Source organism: Austrofundulus limnaeus, unplaced genomic scaffold, assembly GCF_001266775.1.
Source record: "Austrofundulus limnaeus strain Quisiro unplaced genomic scaffold, Austrofundulus_limnaeus-1.0 Scaffold1079, whole genome shotgun sequence".
Taxonomy (NCBI): domain Eukaryota; kingdom Metazoa; phylum Chordata; class Actinopteri; order Cyprinodontiformes; family Rivulidae; genus Austrofundulus; species Austrofundulus limnaeus.
Genome location: NW_013953481.1, coordinates 53,276 through 64,643, shown reverse-complemented (window position 1 = coordinate 64,643; position 11,368 = coordinate 53,276). Strand labels below are relative to the sequence as shown.

Sequence of the window (11,368 nt, the reverse complement as noted above, 5' to 3'; positions counted from 1 at the left end):
TCCCCATACTGATGCTCGGTTTGAACTGCAGGAGATTGTCTTGACCATGTCTGAGTTGCCGCCATGTGATTGGCTGATTAGAAATTAAGTGTTAACGAGCAGTTGGACAGGTGTACCTAATAAAGTGGCCGGTGAGTGTATATAGGCTATAGCCTACCCTTTTGGCTATAGCCAATTACAAGTTAAGGGTTACAATGTGAATGCTTGGTTAATAACATCTTCTTAAATTGTTTATACACTTATTTTTTTATGATTTTCTATCCACTTAAGGGAATTTTTTAATTCAAATTTAAACTTCTAATTGTTTACCTTAATTGTTTCGAGGCAGAATGTCCCTTTAAAAAACAGAACTTGGTCACTTTACTTATTTATTTTTTTTATTCTCACACATACAGTAGGACTACAGGGTAAGCACTTGTAACAATTTCCTTTTGATAAATGAAATTAATGCATTGCATTTCTTATCTTGTTTATTTATTCACACACAAACACACACAAGCAAAAAAACCCTATTAAGAGCAAATACTAGGGGAAGTTACAGCTAAAATGGGCCCAATAGGAGCTGAGTGTCAGTTAATACAGCAGCTGGCAGAATTGGCTACAAAATCCAGGGCAGGGATCCTCTGAAAATATACCCTGCAGCTCTCCCATCTTCACACATCCAACATAACCTGTGGGTATATCAATAACAAAAGAAAAAATATACATATGTATTAAATACTATTTATGAGCATGGTATTAGCATTATTTTTGATGCAGTCAGTTATTTTACTTGTGAATGTTGTTAAAAACTAAAAGCCATGCAGGGAAACTGTTTTGTCAACATAAACTTTCTTGATAGAAGAATCATAATCAAATTTAGTAAATTGCAATACCACATGTGTCTACTGAGACACACATTTTTATCCAGTTGGTTAAAATGGTAAATATAACTATTTCTAGGTGGAGAATTAAAAAACAAATTATCTCGTAATATTTACCTGTGATAAGGTTTCATTTTTCTTGTGGTGTTTTGTGGCGGTTGGTAAACAACTGTAAGTGTGCATTATTGCCACCTACTGATTTGGAGTGCAAATCAAAACGTTTTTACTTAATCTTACTGTTCTTCTTTTTTTGACTTTGTAAACAAAAACTTTATATAAAGACTAATCTGTATACTTTTACTTTGAATAATCTGTATGCTTCTTGTATCTCTGTTGGATTTATTACCTTTCACATTTTTGACCCTCGAGAGTTGCTGTTGTACCTGCCCATGCAATGAAACGAGCGCTATGACACAGGATTCTCCAGGGCTGCAACACTCTTTAGCTCTGCAGCAGAACACGCCCACACAAGTGTGTCTCCCTAAATAATGTTTCTGTCAGAAAGGAGTGGTGGCTCATAACACGTTGATTAGATTTTTTTATGCTTTTGAAGCTCAAAAAACGATGATCATATTATACATGAATAAATACGGTACTTAAAAATGACAATATTATTTTCACTGGTACACCAAATTTATCAGAGTATAAAGGAAATCAGTAAGATTTTGGGGAGCTTTGGCCCCTTATACACTAACCTTGGAGCCCTCATACATAAAGTAGTTGAGAGCTCAAATTAGCCTCGTCATGGTACAAGTCTACAGTTTGCAGGGTTGGGGGTGACATGCAGCGCCAGGGTCAAAATTCATGGGGGGCTTGGATTGATGTAATAACTGCTTGCAGTTCTAGTTTAAAAAACATTGTTTACCATTTTCTCTCAGTAAATGAACCAATTCAAGTTTATTAGCAAGAGGTTCAGAACAAATGTTACTGCATGTCATAAAATGGTGAAAGTTGACACATTCTGGTTTTCAGTGCATGTTCAAACACAATGTAGTATTAGGCTTGCATAAAGTGGGTAGTGAGGTTTTAATTTTCCCCAAATCTAGTTTGTCAAGTAACTTCTCTAAAGCAAATATAAAAGTTTTTGTGTCTAATCAGATTTTATTTTATTTTTTTCATGTGTGGCCAACAGTGAAATACTGCAGTTTGGATCTAAAAGTCAATGAACAAATCGAGTCCTCTGGAAACCAGGTCACAGTCCAGTTCATGAGTGGGGTGCACCACAATGGACAAGGATTCTACATGTCCTACTCCACCACTGAGCATTCAGGTACGCAGTCCTTTTTCTGCAGATGATCTGTTTGTCGGCCCCAGCCTGCAGCAGCATTTGTTTCCTTTAAGGGACCTGAGTTACATTTTCTGTTTTGGACCTGAGGGGAAGACTTGCCTCCATGATTGCGTGTGATTGTGTTAGTCACAGCTGTTTTCTCTCTGTACCTCTGCTTTTGTTTTGTTTTATGGGTCTGAAGTAATTATATTGTCCTGGAAGGACTCGCTGATATTTAACATATGGGTTTGTGTAAAATTTGGCAGCTTGTCACGGTTTCTTCATTTCTCCTCTTTGTGTGTTATCACATGCAGTTTATTTCATGAAAAATTTGTGGTTTTACAGAGGCATAAATTCTTAGTAGCAGATTTTTTTATGTCAGTCCACCCCCTGTTCAGTTTGTGACATAAACAACAACCACAACATTTGATGCCTTTTGCATCAAATGTGGCCACTTTTGCCGCATTTAAAACAATAAGTAAATATGTTTGGGGCTGCATAAAAAACTGTTTTTTTGTCCACGACTACATAATCAAACCACTTGTTTTTGTTTATACAGGGGACTTTAATATTAGCTGTGGCTAATTAAATTGAACTATGACTGACTTTGACTGAATATAGACTATTTGTTTTGTCTGAAGAAATAAAAATGAATTGTACAGCTGTTTCTTATTCAAGAAGATGGAAAATCTGATCACAGTTTACAAAAATAAACCATCACCTTTTATTTATTTCTATTAGTTAATAGTTTGACTCTACATAGTTTACTCAGATCTTAAAACTAACATTATGCTGGTACAGATAAATTTAATAAAAATAATAATAATTTTAAAGAAACAACAGATAAAGATATTAACATGGTTGATATTAAAACCCATTTAATCCCAAATTCTTCCCTGCAAAATAAGTGCATGCATTTCATTCCGTAGGCCACCCTAACACACAGTATTTATGATTTTTTTTTTCATTTTATGTTGATTGTGTTAGTGAAAATGTAGGTTTTGTACTTCACAACAATTGTTGCCGGTGGGAAATAGCATAGTCTACACTGACACAAATTCTTTATTCTGACCTATTTATACACATGAAAAATATAAATAATATCAAGCATAACTTATTATGACAAGGCATGGGTACAAGTTCAACAGTAGGAATGACTGTGCACAGTGTTTTTCAAAGTGGGGTGCCACTAAGTTTGCCAGTGGGCATTAAGGGGCCCTCAAAAAGTTTGAGGGGGAGATAAGAAAAAAAAAAGGTGAAAACCTAATATTTAAATCTAATGAATGTTTTAAATTAGTATTATAAAATTTAATCTGTTTTTCAATTGGATTTTGAAAAACATTTTCACAAAAATATATTCAAATGTTATTTAAGAGAGCGTTTTTTTTACAGTGGGATCATAATAGTGTTTAAAACGTTAAAAAATCCTATGCTAAACAAATATAACAATGATAAAAAGTGATTTATAAAATGTAAAACTGGATCTTTACATATTTTGTAGCATTGTTTTCGGGTTTGCAAAAAGGGTCCCCGGCCAGAAGCTAATGCTGCTTGGGGGTTATGGCTGTATTGGTGACCCCTGGTATACACAACCTCTCTGTGAGACAGTAGAGAGCCTAGTGGAACCCCTTATGTCATGAATGCTGCGTCCCGCCATTGAGCCACTGACAGAAGGCATTGAGGGGACACCCGCAACCTCCTGCGCCAGTGTGGTAAACAAGTCGGATCCAGCCGCAGACTGTTTATCCACATCTGTAGGGGGTGCAGTGACAACAGACCTAGGGGAACCACTGTAGATGCAGCAATAGCCTGCCCAACAGGTGGAAGTAAGCAGGGGGGGGGGGTTACCAGGCAGGAAGTTGGGTAGTGTTTGCAGAATCCCACTGACTTGCTGTGGCGATGGGCAAGTGACATGCTGTGGCGATGGGCAAGTGATCATCGTGAGGGAGTTTAACACGATGCCGAGAAAAGTGACCTCGTGAGATGGAACAAGGCTGCTTTTCTCCCAGTTCATGTGAAAACCCAATTGGTCTATATGACTGAGCACCTTTAGTGTGTCTGCCGTGGCCTGATCTTTTGTTAGTGCACAGATCAGCCAGTCTTCCAGATAAGGCAGAATCTTCAAACCCCTGGCCTGCAGAGGATGCAAGACTGCAGCCATGAACCGGGTGAATACATGGGGAGACAGGGAGAGGCCGAACGGGAGAACCCTGAATTGAAAATGCCTCTCCTAAAATGCAAAACGGAGAAACCTCCAGTGACGGGGCGCAATCGGCACATGGAAATAAGCGTCTGTCAAGTCAACCAAGGTGAACCAGTCGCCTGTAGAGACCACTTGAAGTACATCCTTGACACTCAACATGTGAAAAGGGATCGCCTTTAAAAACGCATTCAGACACCTCAGGTCTAAGACTGGGCGTAAGCCGCCAGTCTTCTTCGGTACTAAAAAATACTTTGAGTAAAGCCCCCCGCCCCCGGATCCAGCAGGGGGTTGACCGGCACTATGGCACCCTTGGCCAGCAAAGAGTCTGTTTGTGTGCTCAGTGCCAGAGCTTTCACCTGATCGTGAATGACTCTCATTCTGACCCGACCAGGGATGGGAAGGCGGTGGTGGAACTGTATGGAATAACCCTGGGCTATAGTTGACACAACCCATGCATTGGGGATGAGAGCAGCCCGATGATTGAGTTGAACCAGGGTAAAGTGTCCCACCGCCTGATCCCTGGTGTCATTTACAAGCCCCCCGACCTTTATGAGGGTGGGAGGGCTGCCGAGTAGATGGTAGATCATTCAGTGCTTTAAGCACCGCCTCTGGCGGTCAGTAGGGATGAAACAGAACAGCGTTGTCCGTAAGCACTGTAACCGTGGGGGTGGGGGGGTTCCTTCCATAACAAAAGTAATGAGCTTAGATCCTATCCAAGTGTGCACAAATTGCTGCTTTTTGTAGGTTTATGTTTCTTTATGGCATATTTAATGTGAAATTCAATTCTAAAACTTTAATTTTACAAAAAGGATAACTTTATTAATGTGATATTCTATGATTTAAATACCTTGCAAAAATAATTTAATGTTCTACTGAATCACAGCTATTTGTTATATTAGTGAAAGTGAAATAACAGCCAAATATTATTTTTATTTCTGTAGCTATTTATTTGTTAAATAATTTTTCAGTCACTGTTTATGTTAACAAAAATATTGTGAAATTAATTTTGCTCGGACGATATGAAAAAATTAATCGTGATCTTTTTTTTTTTTTTTGCCATATCGCCTAGCCCTATTTTGAGTGCTGTGGAACAGTTTGAGGTTTGGTCTTTAGTGTGGCTGAATGGTCTGTAAGAGTTGCAGCCGTTGTTTTCTATAAAAGGGGTTGTTGTGCAGGATAATGTAGATAAACCAGTTCTGACGCTTGTTTGTTTTACTTGCAGATTTAATCACCTGCCTCGACAAAGGAACCGACTTCCCCGAGGCAGAGTTCAGGTGAACAGCCATCGCTTTGTGTTCATATTGGTGCAGAGATCAGACTTTTTGTATGTTCATTGTGTCCTTCTCTTCTCAGTAAGTACTGTCCTGCAGGGTGTTTGACATCTGCAAAGGAGGTTTCTGGAACGATACCCAATGGATATCGAGAGGTGAGTTATACTCTTTTTCCCTCCTGTGGTCAAATCATTAATGTTTACTTACATTTGCTTTGACTGAAACTGGCCCAGCTCCCTGTCCTGGTCCTGGTATGATGACCTCAGAGCTCCCCCGCTGTGTGTAAGGTCACAGGTGCCGAGTCTCTCACTGATGACCTCATCTGGAGCTGGAGGGTTTTTGCAGAGGGTGGGAGGTGCTGGCAGATAGGAGGACTGGGAGGAGTGTCGGTGTGGGCTTCGGGGAGCACAACGCCCCACAGGAACAGAGGAGGGGCTGGGTCACTGGGTGAAAGGGAGGCTGGATAATAGTTTGGCTGAAAATAATCAGCTTGTAATTCAGTCCAGCTGTGGGCGGGTGCCGAGCAGAGCTGTTCAATGAGTGTTTTATTTATTTATTTTGTTTGTTTTTTACATTTAATTTTATTTTTTGCAGAGACGAGAGGAATCGGTGCTAATCAAACACAAGCTTTGTGTGTGCACACCTGTTTTTCATTATTTTTATTTGTTTCTGTGCATGAAATTCATTCATGTTGCCTTCTTGGAGGGTGTGTTCAAGCCTTTAGAACTTTGATTTGAGTTTGTATAACGGACCCCACCCAGATCTCAATCGTATATTTTTCCCTCCTTTTTTTGTTTTTTTACATCCCAGTTGTGTGTGTACTTGTATGTGTGGGTGGGTGGCAGTAGGGTTTTCAGGGTGTTGTGATTTGTGTTAGCGGTTTTGTGACAGTCCCCTTCAGGATGTGGTGTGAGACTTTTGGGAAGTTACGAGGAAAGCGTTGATTGCTTGTGGCAGCTTCGACTGTGGTGTTCATGTGTGCTGAATGTGCACTTGTCACTCTGTGGCTCACCAGTTTTTTCCCACAGTATTCTCAGCTGGCGTATTCCAGTGAGGCTCTTTTTTACTCGTAATAAAGTTTCACCCTGATCGAGCAGCTGCTGATTCGTAAGGAGTGTGGAAGAACTAGGTTTTTTTGTCAGGTTTTTGATGTGGCATCAGGTTTGAACAGGAATGCAGTGGGCAATGAGTCATTCACAACAGCAGATCCCATGCAGAGGTGACATCATCCTGACTCATCAGCTTTTATCTGTCTCAGTCTGAAGGTTGAACTGATCCTACTGTACAAACAGGACTACCACTTCCTCACTTTGTGACAAATTGAATTTGCAGTACCATTTCAGAGCACTTCCTTCTGACAGGATATTCCCTTGATAGTGTTTTAATGAGTATCTGAAACTTTTGTGCATTTTACCACAAAAGGCAAACACATTTTCACTTTCTGTTTTAGAGCTGGTGCTCCTTTGAAGATTAATGATTGTTTGATGGTTGTTTTATCCTATAATTACTAGGGCTGGGTAAAACAAATCAATTAAACCAATCATGGATCATTTAAATTATAATATCAATTCATTGGGCATGAGATGCATGACGTTAACCTCAGTAGTCCCATGCGTGATGAAGCAGAAGCACGTTTATACTGTATGTTTTGTGTCTCCCTGGCTGGCCATACATTTACGGCTGGTTGAAGTGCACAAGCGCTAACATTAGTAGGGGTGTCCCGATCCGATATTGATATTGGATATCGGTCCGATATCAGCCAAAAATTGAGTATCGGATTTATCGGCCTGCATAAAAAATATCCGATATAAGCGCTCCGATATTAGCAGTCCGTTCCAGCAGTCCACTGCCTCCGCTCGCTCCAATGTTTCTATCCAGCAGTGCTTGGATCCAGCATGCAGCACTCACAGGATCACAACAACATGCTGCGCTTACAAGTTAGCAAGAACGTCGGCAGAACTTTCTATTTTCATCAGAAACAGAGTTGAAGCGAAGTGCAAAGTTGTCATGCACAAGTTTTCCGTGGGGGCACAGAACCGTGAACATTTTAAACTGGAGCGACAACTACTCTCCACCCTGGCAGCAGCTTTGCGGTTCGGCTCGGTTCAGCCTCAGTCCAAAAGTGTCTCCAGGATTCCAACCGAGCAGAACCTCCTCTCACTCCGGTGGTTCTAGCGGGCAGAAGCGAGGACAGGACGCTTTTTATGGTTTTGACGTCAGCAGAATGTTGCCCGTGGATTAGCTGTTGATGGACAGAAGAAAGGAAGAGCGCAGATTTTGTTTTGGAATACGAGCACGACATGACGASAGAGCAGTGATKAAAACTGCTCCCTGCAGGAGAGAAAGGCTAATCTCCACATGATGCTCAGACTGTAGAAGGTATCAATAATTAACTGACTGATTCTTACTATTTATTTTTGTTCTTGTTTGTAGAGTGATGTTTAATCTATTMACACACTTGTTTTAGTGAAGATTAAGTGCACTGAATTTATTCATTCATCCCTAAGAAATGTGAAATGCTGCTAAGTTGCATACAGGTCCTACATTTGACACACTGATTGTWCTYTTGTGCTGCTATTGTGCCACACCATCTATTGTGCTGAAATTTATCTTTTAAATTTTTTATTCTTTTTTTAGTGTGCTTATGCATAAATATATTTTTATATTTTTATTACTTTTTTACTTTTTTATTGTTCTTATACTGTTTTCTTAGACCTTATAATGTTTTTTCGATCATTACTGTTCTGTCATCTATACTGTGACTAGGAGAGATGCCCACACAAGAATTTCAATGTGTGTAAACTGCTAGTATATGCACAAATGGCAAATAAAGATCTATCTATCTATCAATGATCACGTTGTTTTGAGCACAGTCAGTAAAATTGTTGCTGTGGACTCTTAACTTTGAACAGACAATAATGTGGGGTTTTGTTTTGTCCCCACCTTCAGTTATTCCCACCATAAAGCAAAACAAGGCTGACAGATGGTAAAAAAATAATAGCTGGAGTTATTTTGAATTATTTTACACTTTAAAAGTGCATTTTGTTTTTATTATGTTATTTTTTCAGGGTATTGTAATTTATTTTATTTAATAAATTGTATAATGTTCTTCAGTTTAAAATGTATGTGATCCATTGGTTAAAAATAAATGGGTCAATTTTCCTCATACCTACTCTTTTTCACTGTTTGACTTGATCAAGACTTTTCTAAGATTTTACATTACAAAATAGGTAAAAGTGTGTGATTTGTACTGTTATGGTAACGGGTCAATACTGGTATTTGACAATTCTCAAAGTTGCAATATCGGTATCGTATCGGAAGTGAAAAAGTTGTATCGGGACATCCCTAAACATTAGCTTCCGACAACAAGTCTTCCGGGGCAACAAAAGAAACTACGGAATTCGATTTTTTTCCATGGGACATAAAAAATAACCAAAGCCATGGCAGCTTTTGTTTGCAAACATTTTCACCCGTACTCGGTAGTGGAAAAACGAAGGCTATAGCTCATTAAGGTGTTTGACCCAAATAATGTTATGGTGCACCGTAAACATCTGACTGAAACCGTGGATGTATAACTGTGTGAAAAACGACATTCTAAAGAAATTGTTTTGTTACCACTATTATGATTTTTAACTTTTAAGAAACAATGTCTTAATGACATTTACAGTGATGGAATGTTGCAGCTTAAGTACACTTTCACTTGCAATTCCTTCCTAATTTAAACACCTTTGAGTCTTGAGAGAGTTTTGTTTGTAGTTCAAGTTTAAACTGTCCAATTTACAAATTGTCCTGTTTATGTTGAAGAGAAAAAGTAAAGTAAATTTCTACTTTGCAACATCTTCATTACTTATGGACAGATTGAATTTGAATTGAATCGATTCAGAACTTTATGAATCAAAATCAAATCGATTTTAGAGAATTCACATCTCTACCCAGCTGTATTAATTGAACATACTTTTGTATCCCAGAATTCAAGAAGACCTCTTCCTGTTAAATTATCTGTATTCTATTGCCAGGCATTCTTACCATGGCCACTCATCTACAAACAGGTCTCCCCTCATTATTTCTTCTGAAATAATAAGGATATTTTATTTAAACAAAAAACAATTTTTTGAAATGTGGTTTAGGCATAACATCATTCTAGTAGATCAGCTTTTCAACAATTATGTTTTTTTTTTTTACTTGGCTATAATGAGTTTTGTCAAAATCTGTAATCCCTGACTCCTGGAGAATACTCTAAAGGTTTTGGTACTATTTCCTTAGAAATCTTCTTGTTATTTAAACAGAAACCAGGGATCAGCTGTCATCAGGCCCTGACTTACACCAATACATTCCTCTGTAGGCAAAATATGTTTTAACTTTCTTCCTTGCAACAATAACAAAACATTTTGGTCCCTTTTTCAGAATGAGGTTTCCCTTTACAGCTGTCATGTCAGATTGGAACCGTTTTGTTGATGATGTAACCTGGAGGAATGTATGGCTTTTACAAAAATCTTCCTTCTTACCAATAAGTGTCATACATTGAATTTACCTTGCGAAAGAATACTAAGAGAATACTAATACAAAAAATATATATACGAAAATTGGACTGTATATTGAACCTGATTAAAATGAATGTGTAAGTCAGGCTTCTGTAGAACTTGGAGCAGGAGGCATATCTTGTCTCAAACAAATGGCTGTCAGTCTGTATAATTTACTGTTTTTAGCTGTGAAAGCAAGAGTCACAATCTCTCGTTTTCTTTTTTTCTCTCCTGTTCCTGCAGTCTTCTCCTCTGTGCGCTGCAGCAGTTCATGCAGGTGTGGTGTCCAACTCTGAGGGGGGGACGATCAGTGTGGTTAGCAGCAAAGGCATTCCTCACTATGAGGGCACACTGGCTAACAATGTCACTTCCACTGGGTAACACATTCAGATGCTGCAGGACACAATCTGCTCCACTCTCACCATCTGCTATGTTTATCTGAGTTCTTTGTTCTTTCTTGTTTCTCCTCAGAGGAACTTTGTCAAACAGCCTCTTCACCTTCAAAACAAATGGTGAGTTGAAATCAATAGCTGTTAAAAGCTTCTCTAGCAACCGTAAACTCACTCTCCTGGAACAAAACTTCTGATGTCGATTTGTGTTTTTCAGGCTGCTACGGAACGCTGGGCTTGGAGTCTGGTGGTGTTGCAGACACTCAGCTCAGCGCCTCGTCTGTGTGGGACTGGAGGACCGTCACCGGTCTGCATGTGTGGGGCCCATCAGGGGCTCGCCTGAAAAAGACAGGGCTGCCCTGGGCACCTTCACAGAGTGACCAGCAGCAGTGGCTGCAGGTAGATCTGAAGAGGGAGAAGATGATCGCAGGTACATTGTGTGATCTATCCCACAATTATTCTGTTCAAATGTTTTATACTAAAAAAACCAATGTTAATGTGAACTACAGTCCTTCTATATGACTTTGTCATTTTGAACAGTTTCTAGTAAACACAAAATAATTATTTATCCTGTAACATGAAGAACTACTTACCAATATGATGAAAGCACAACAAATTAAGCTTAAATTAGGCTTAAAATACTAATATGAAAATCTTATAAGTATGAAGCTTCAGATGGTACCTTTTTTTTTTTTTTGTTTTTTTAGATGGCCTCCCTTCTCCCCCTTTAGCCATCCTCTCCACACCATTATTATGTTTTATTTATTTATTTATTTTTTTTATTTTTTTTAATTGGAGAAAAAGAAGAAAAAAGTGAAATGCATTGAGAAAGAGTGAAAAAGAGATTAGAAGATA

At 38.9% G+C, this 11,368-nt stretch overlaps 1 protein-coding gene across 4 annotated transcripts in view; it reads left to right on the top strand.

Moving 5' to 3' along the window:
- Window positions 1-11,368, top strand: part of dcbld2 (discoidin, CUB and LCCL domain containing 2) — a 27,818-nt gene that overhangs the window by 5,660 nt on the left and 10,790 nt on the right. For all 4 annotated transcript variants that reach the window (XM_014030552.1, XM_014030551.1, XM_014030550.1 and 1 more), the window contains 6 exons: window positions 1,996-2,133; window positions 5,556-5,607; window positions 5,687-5,759; window positions 10,368-10,501; window positions 10,596-10,636; window positions 10,731-10,943. In XM_014030552.1, the coding sequence (XP_013886006.1) occupies window positions 1,996-2,133; window positions 5,556-5,607; window positions 5,687-5,759; window positions 10,368-10,501; window positions 10,596-10,636; window positions 10,731-10,943 (651 nt within the window). The remainder of the gene's footprint in view (window positions 1-1,995; window positions 2,134-5,555; window positions 5,608-5,686; window positions 5,760-10,367; window positions 10,502-10,595; window positions 10,637-10,730; window positions 10,944-11,368) is intronic.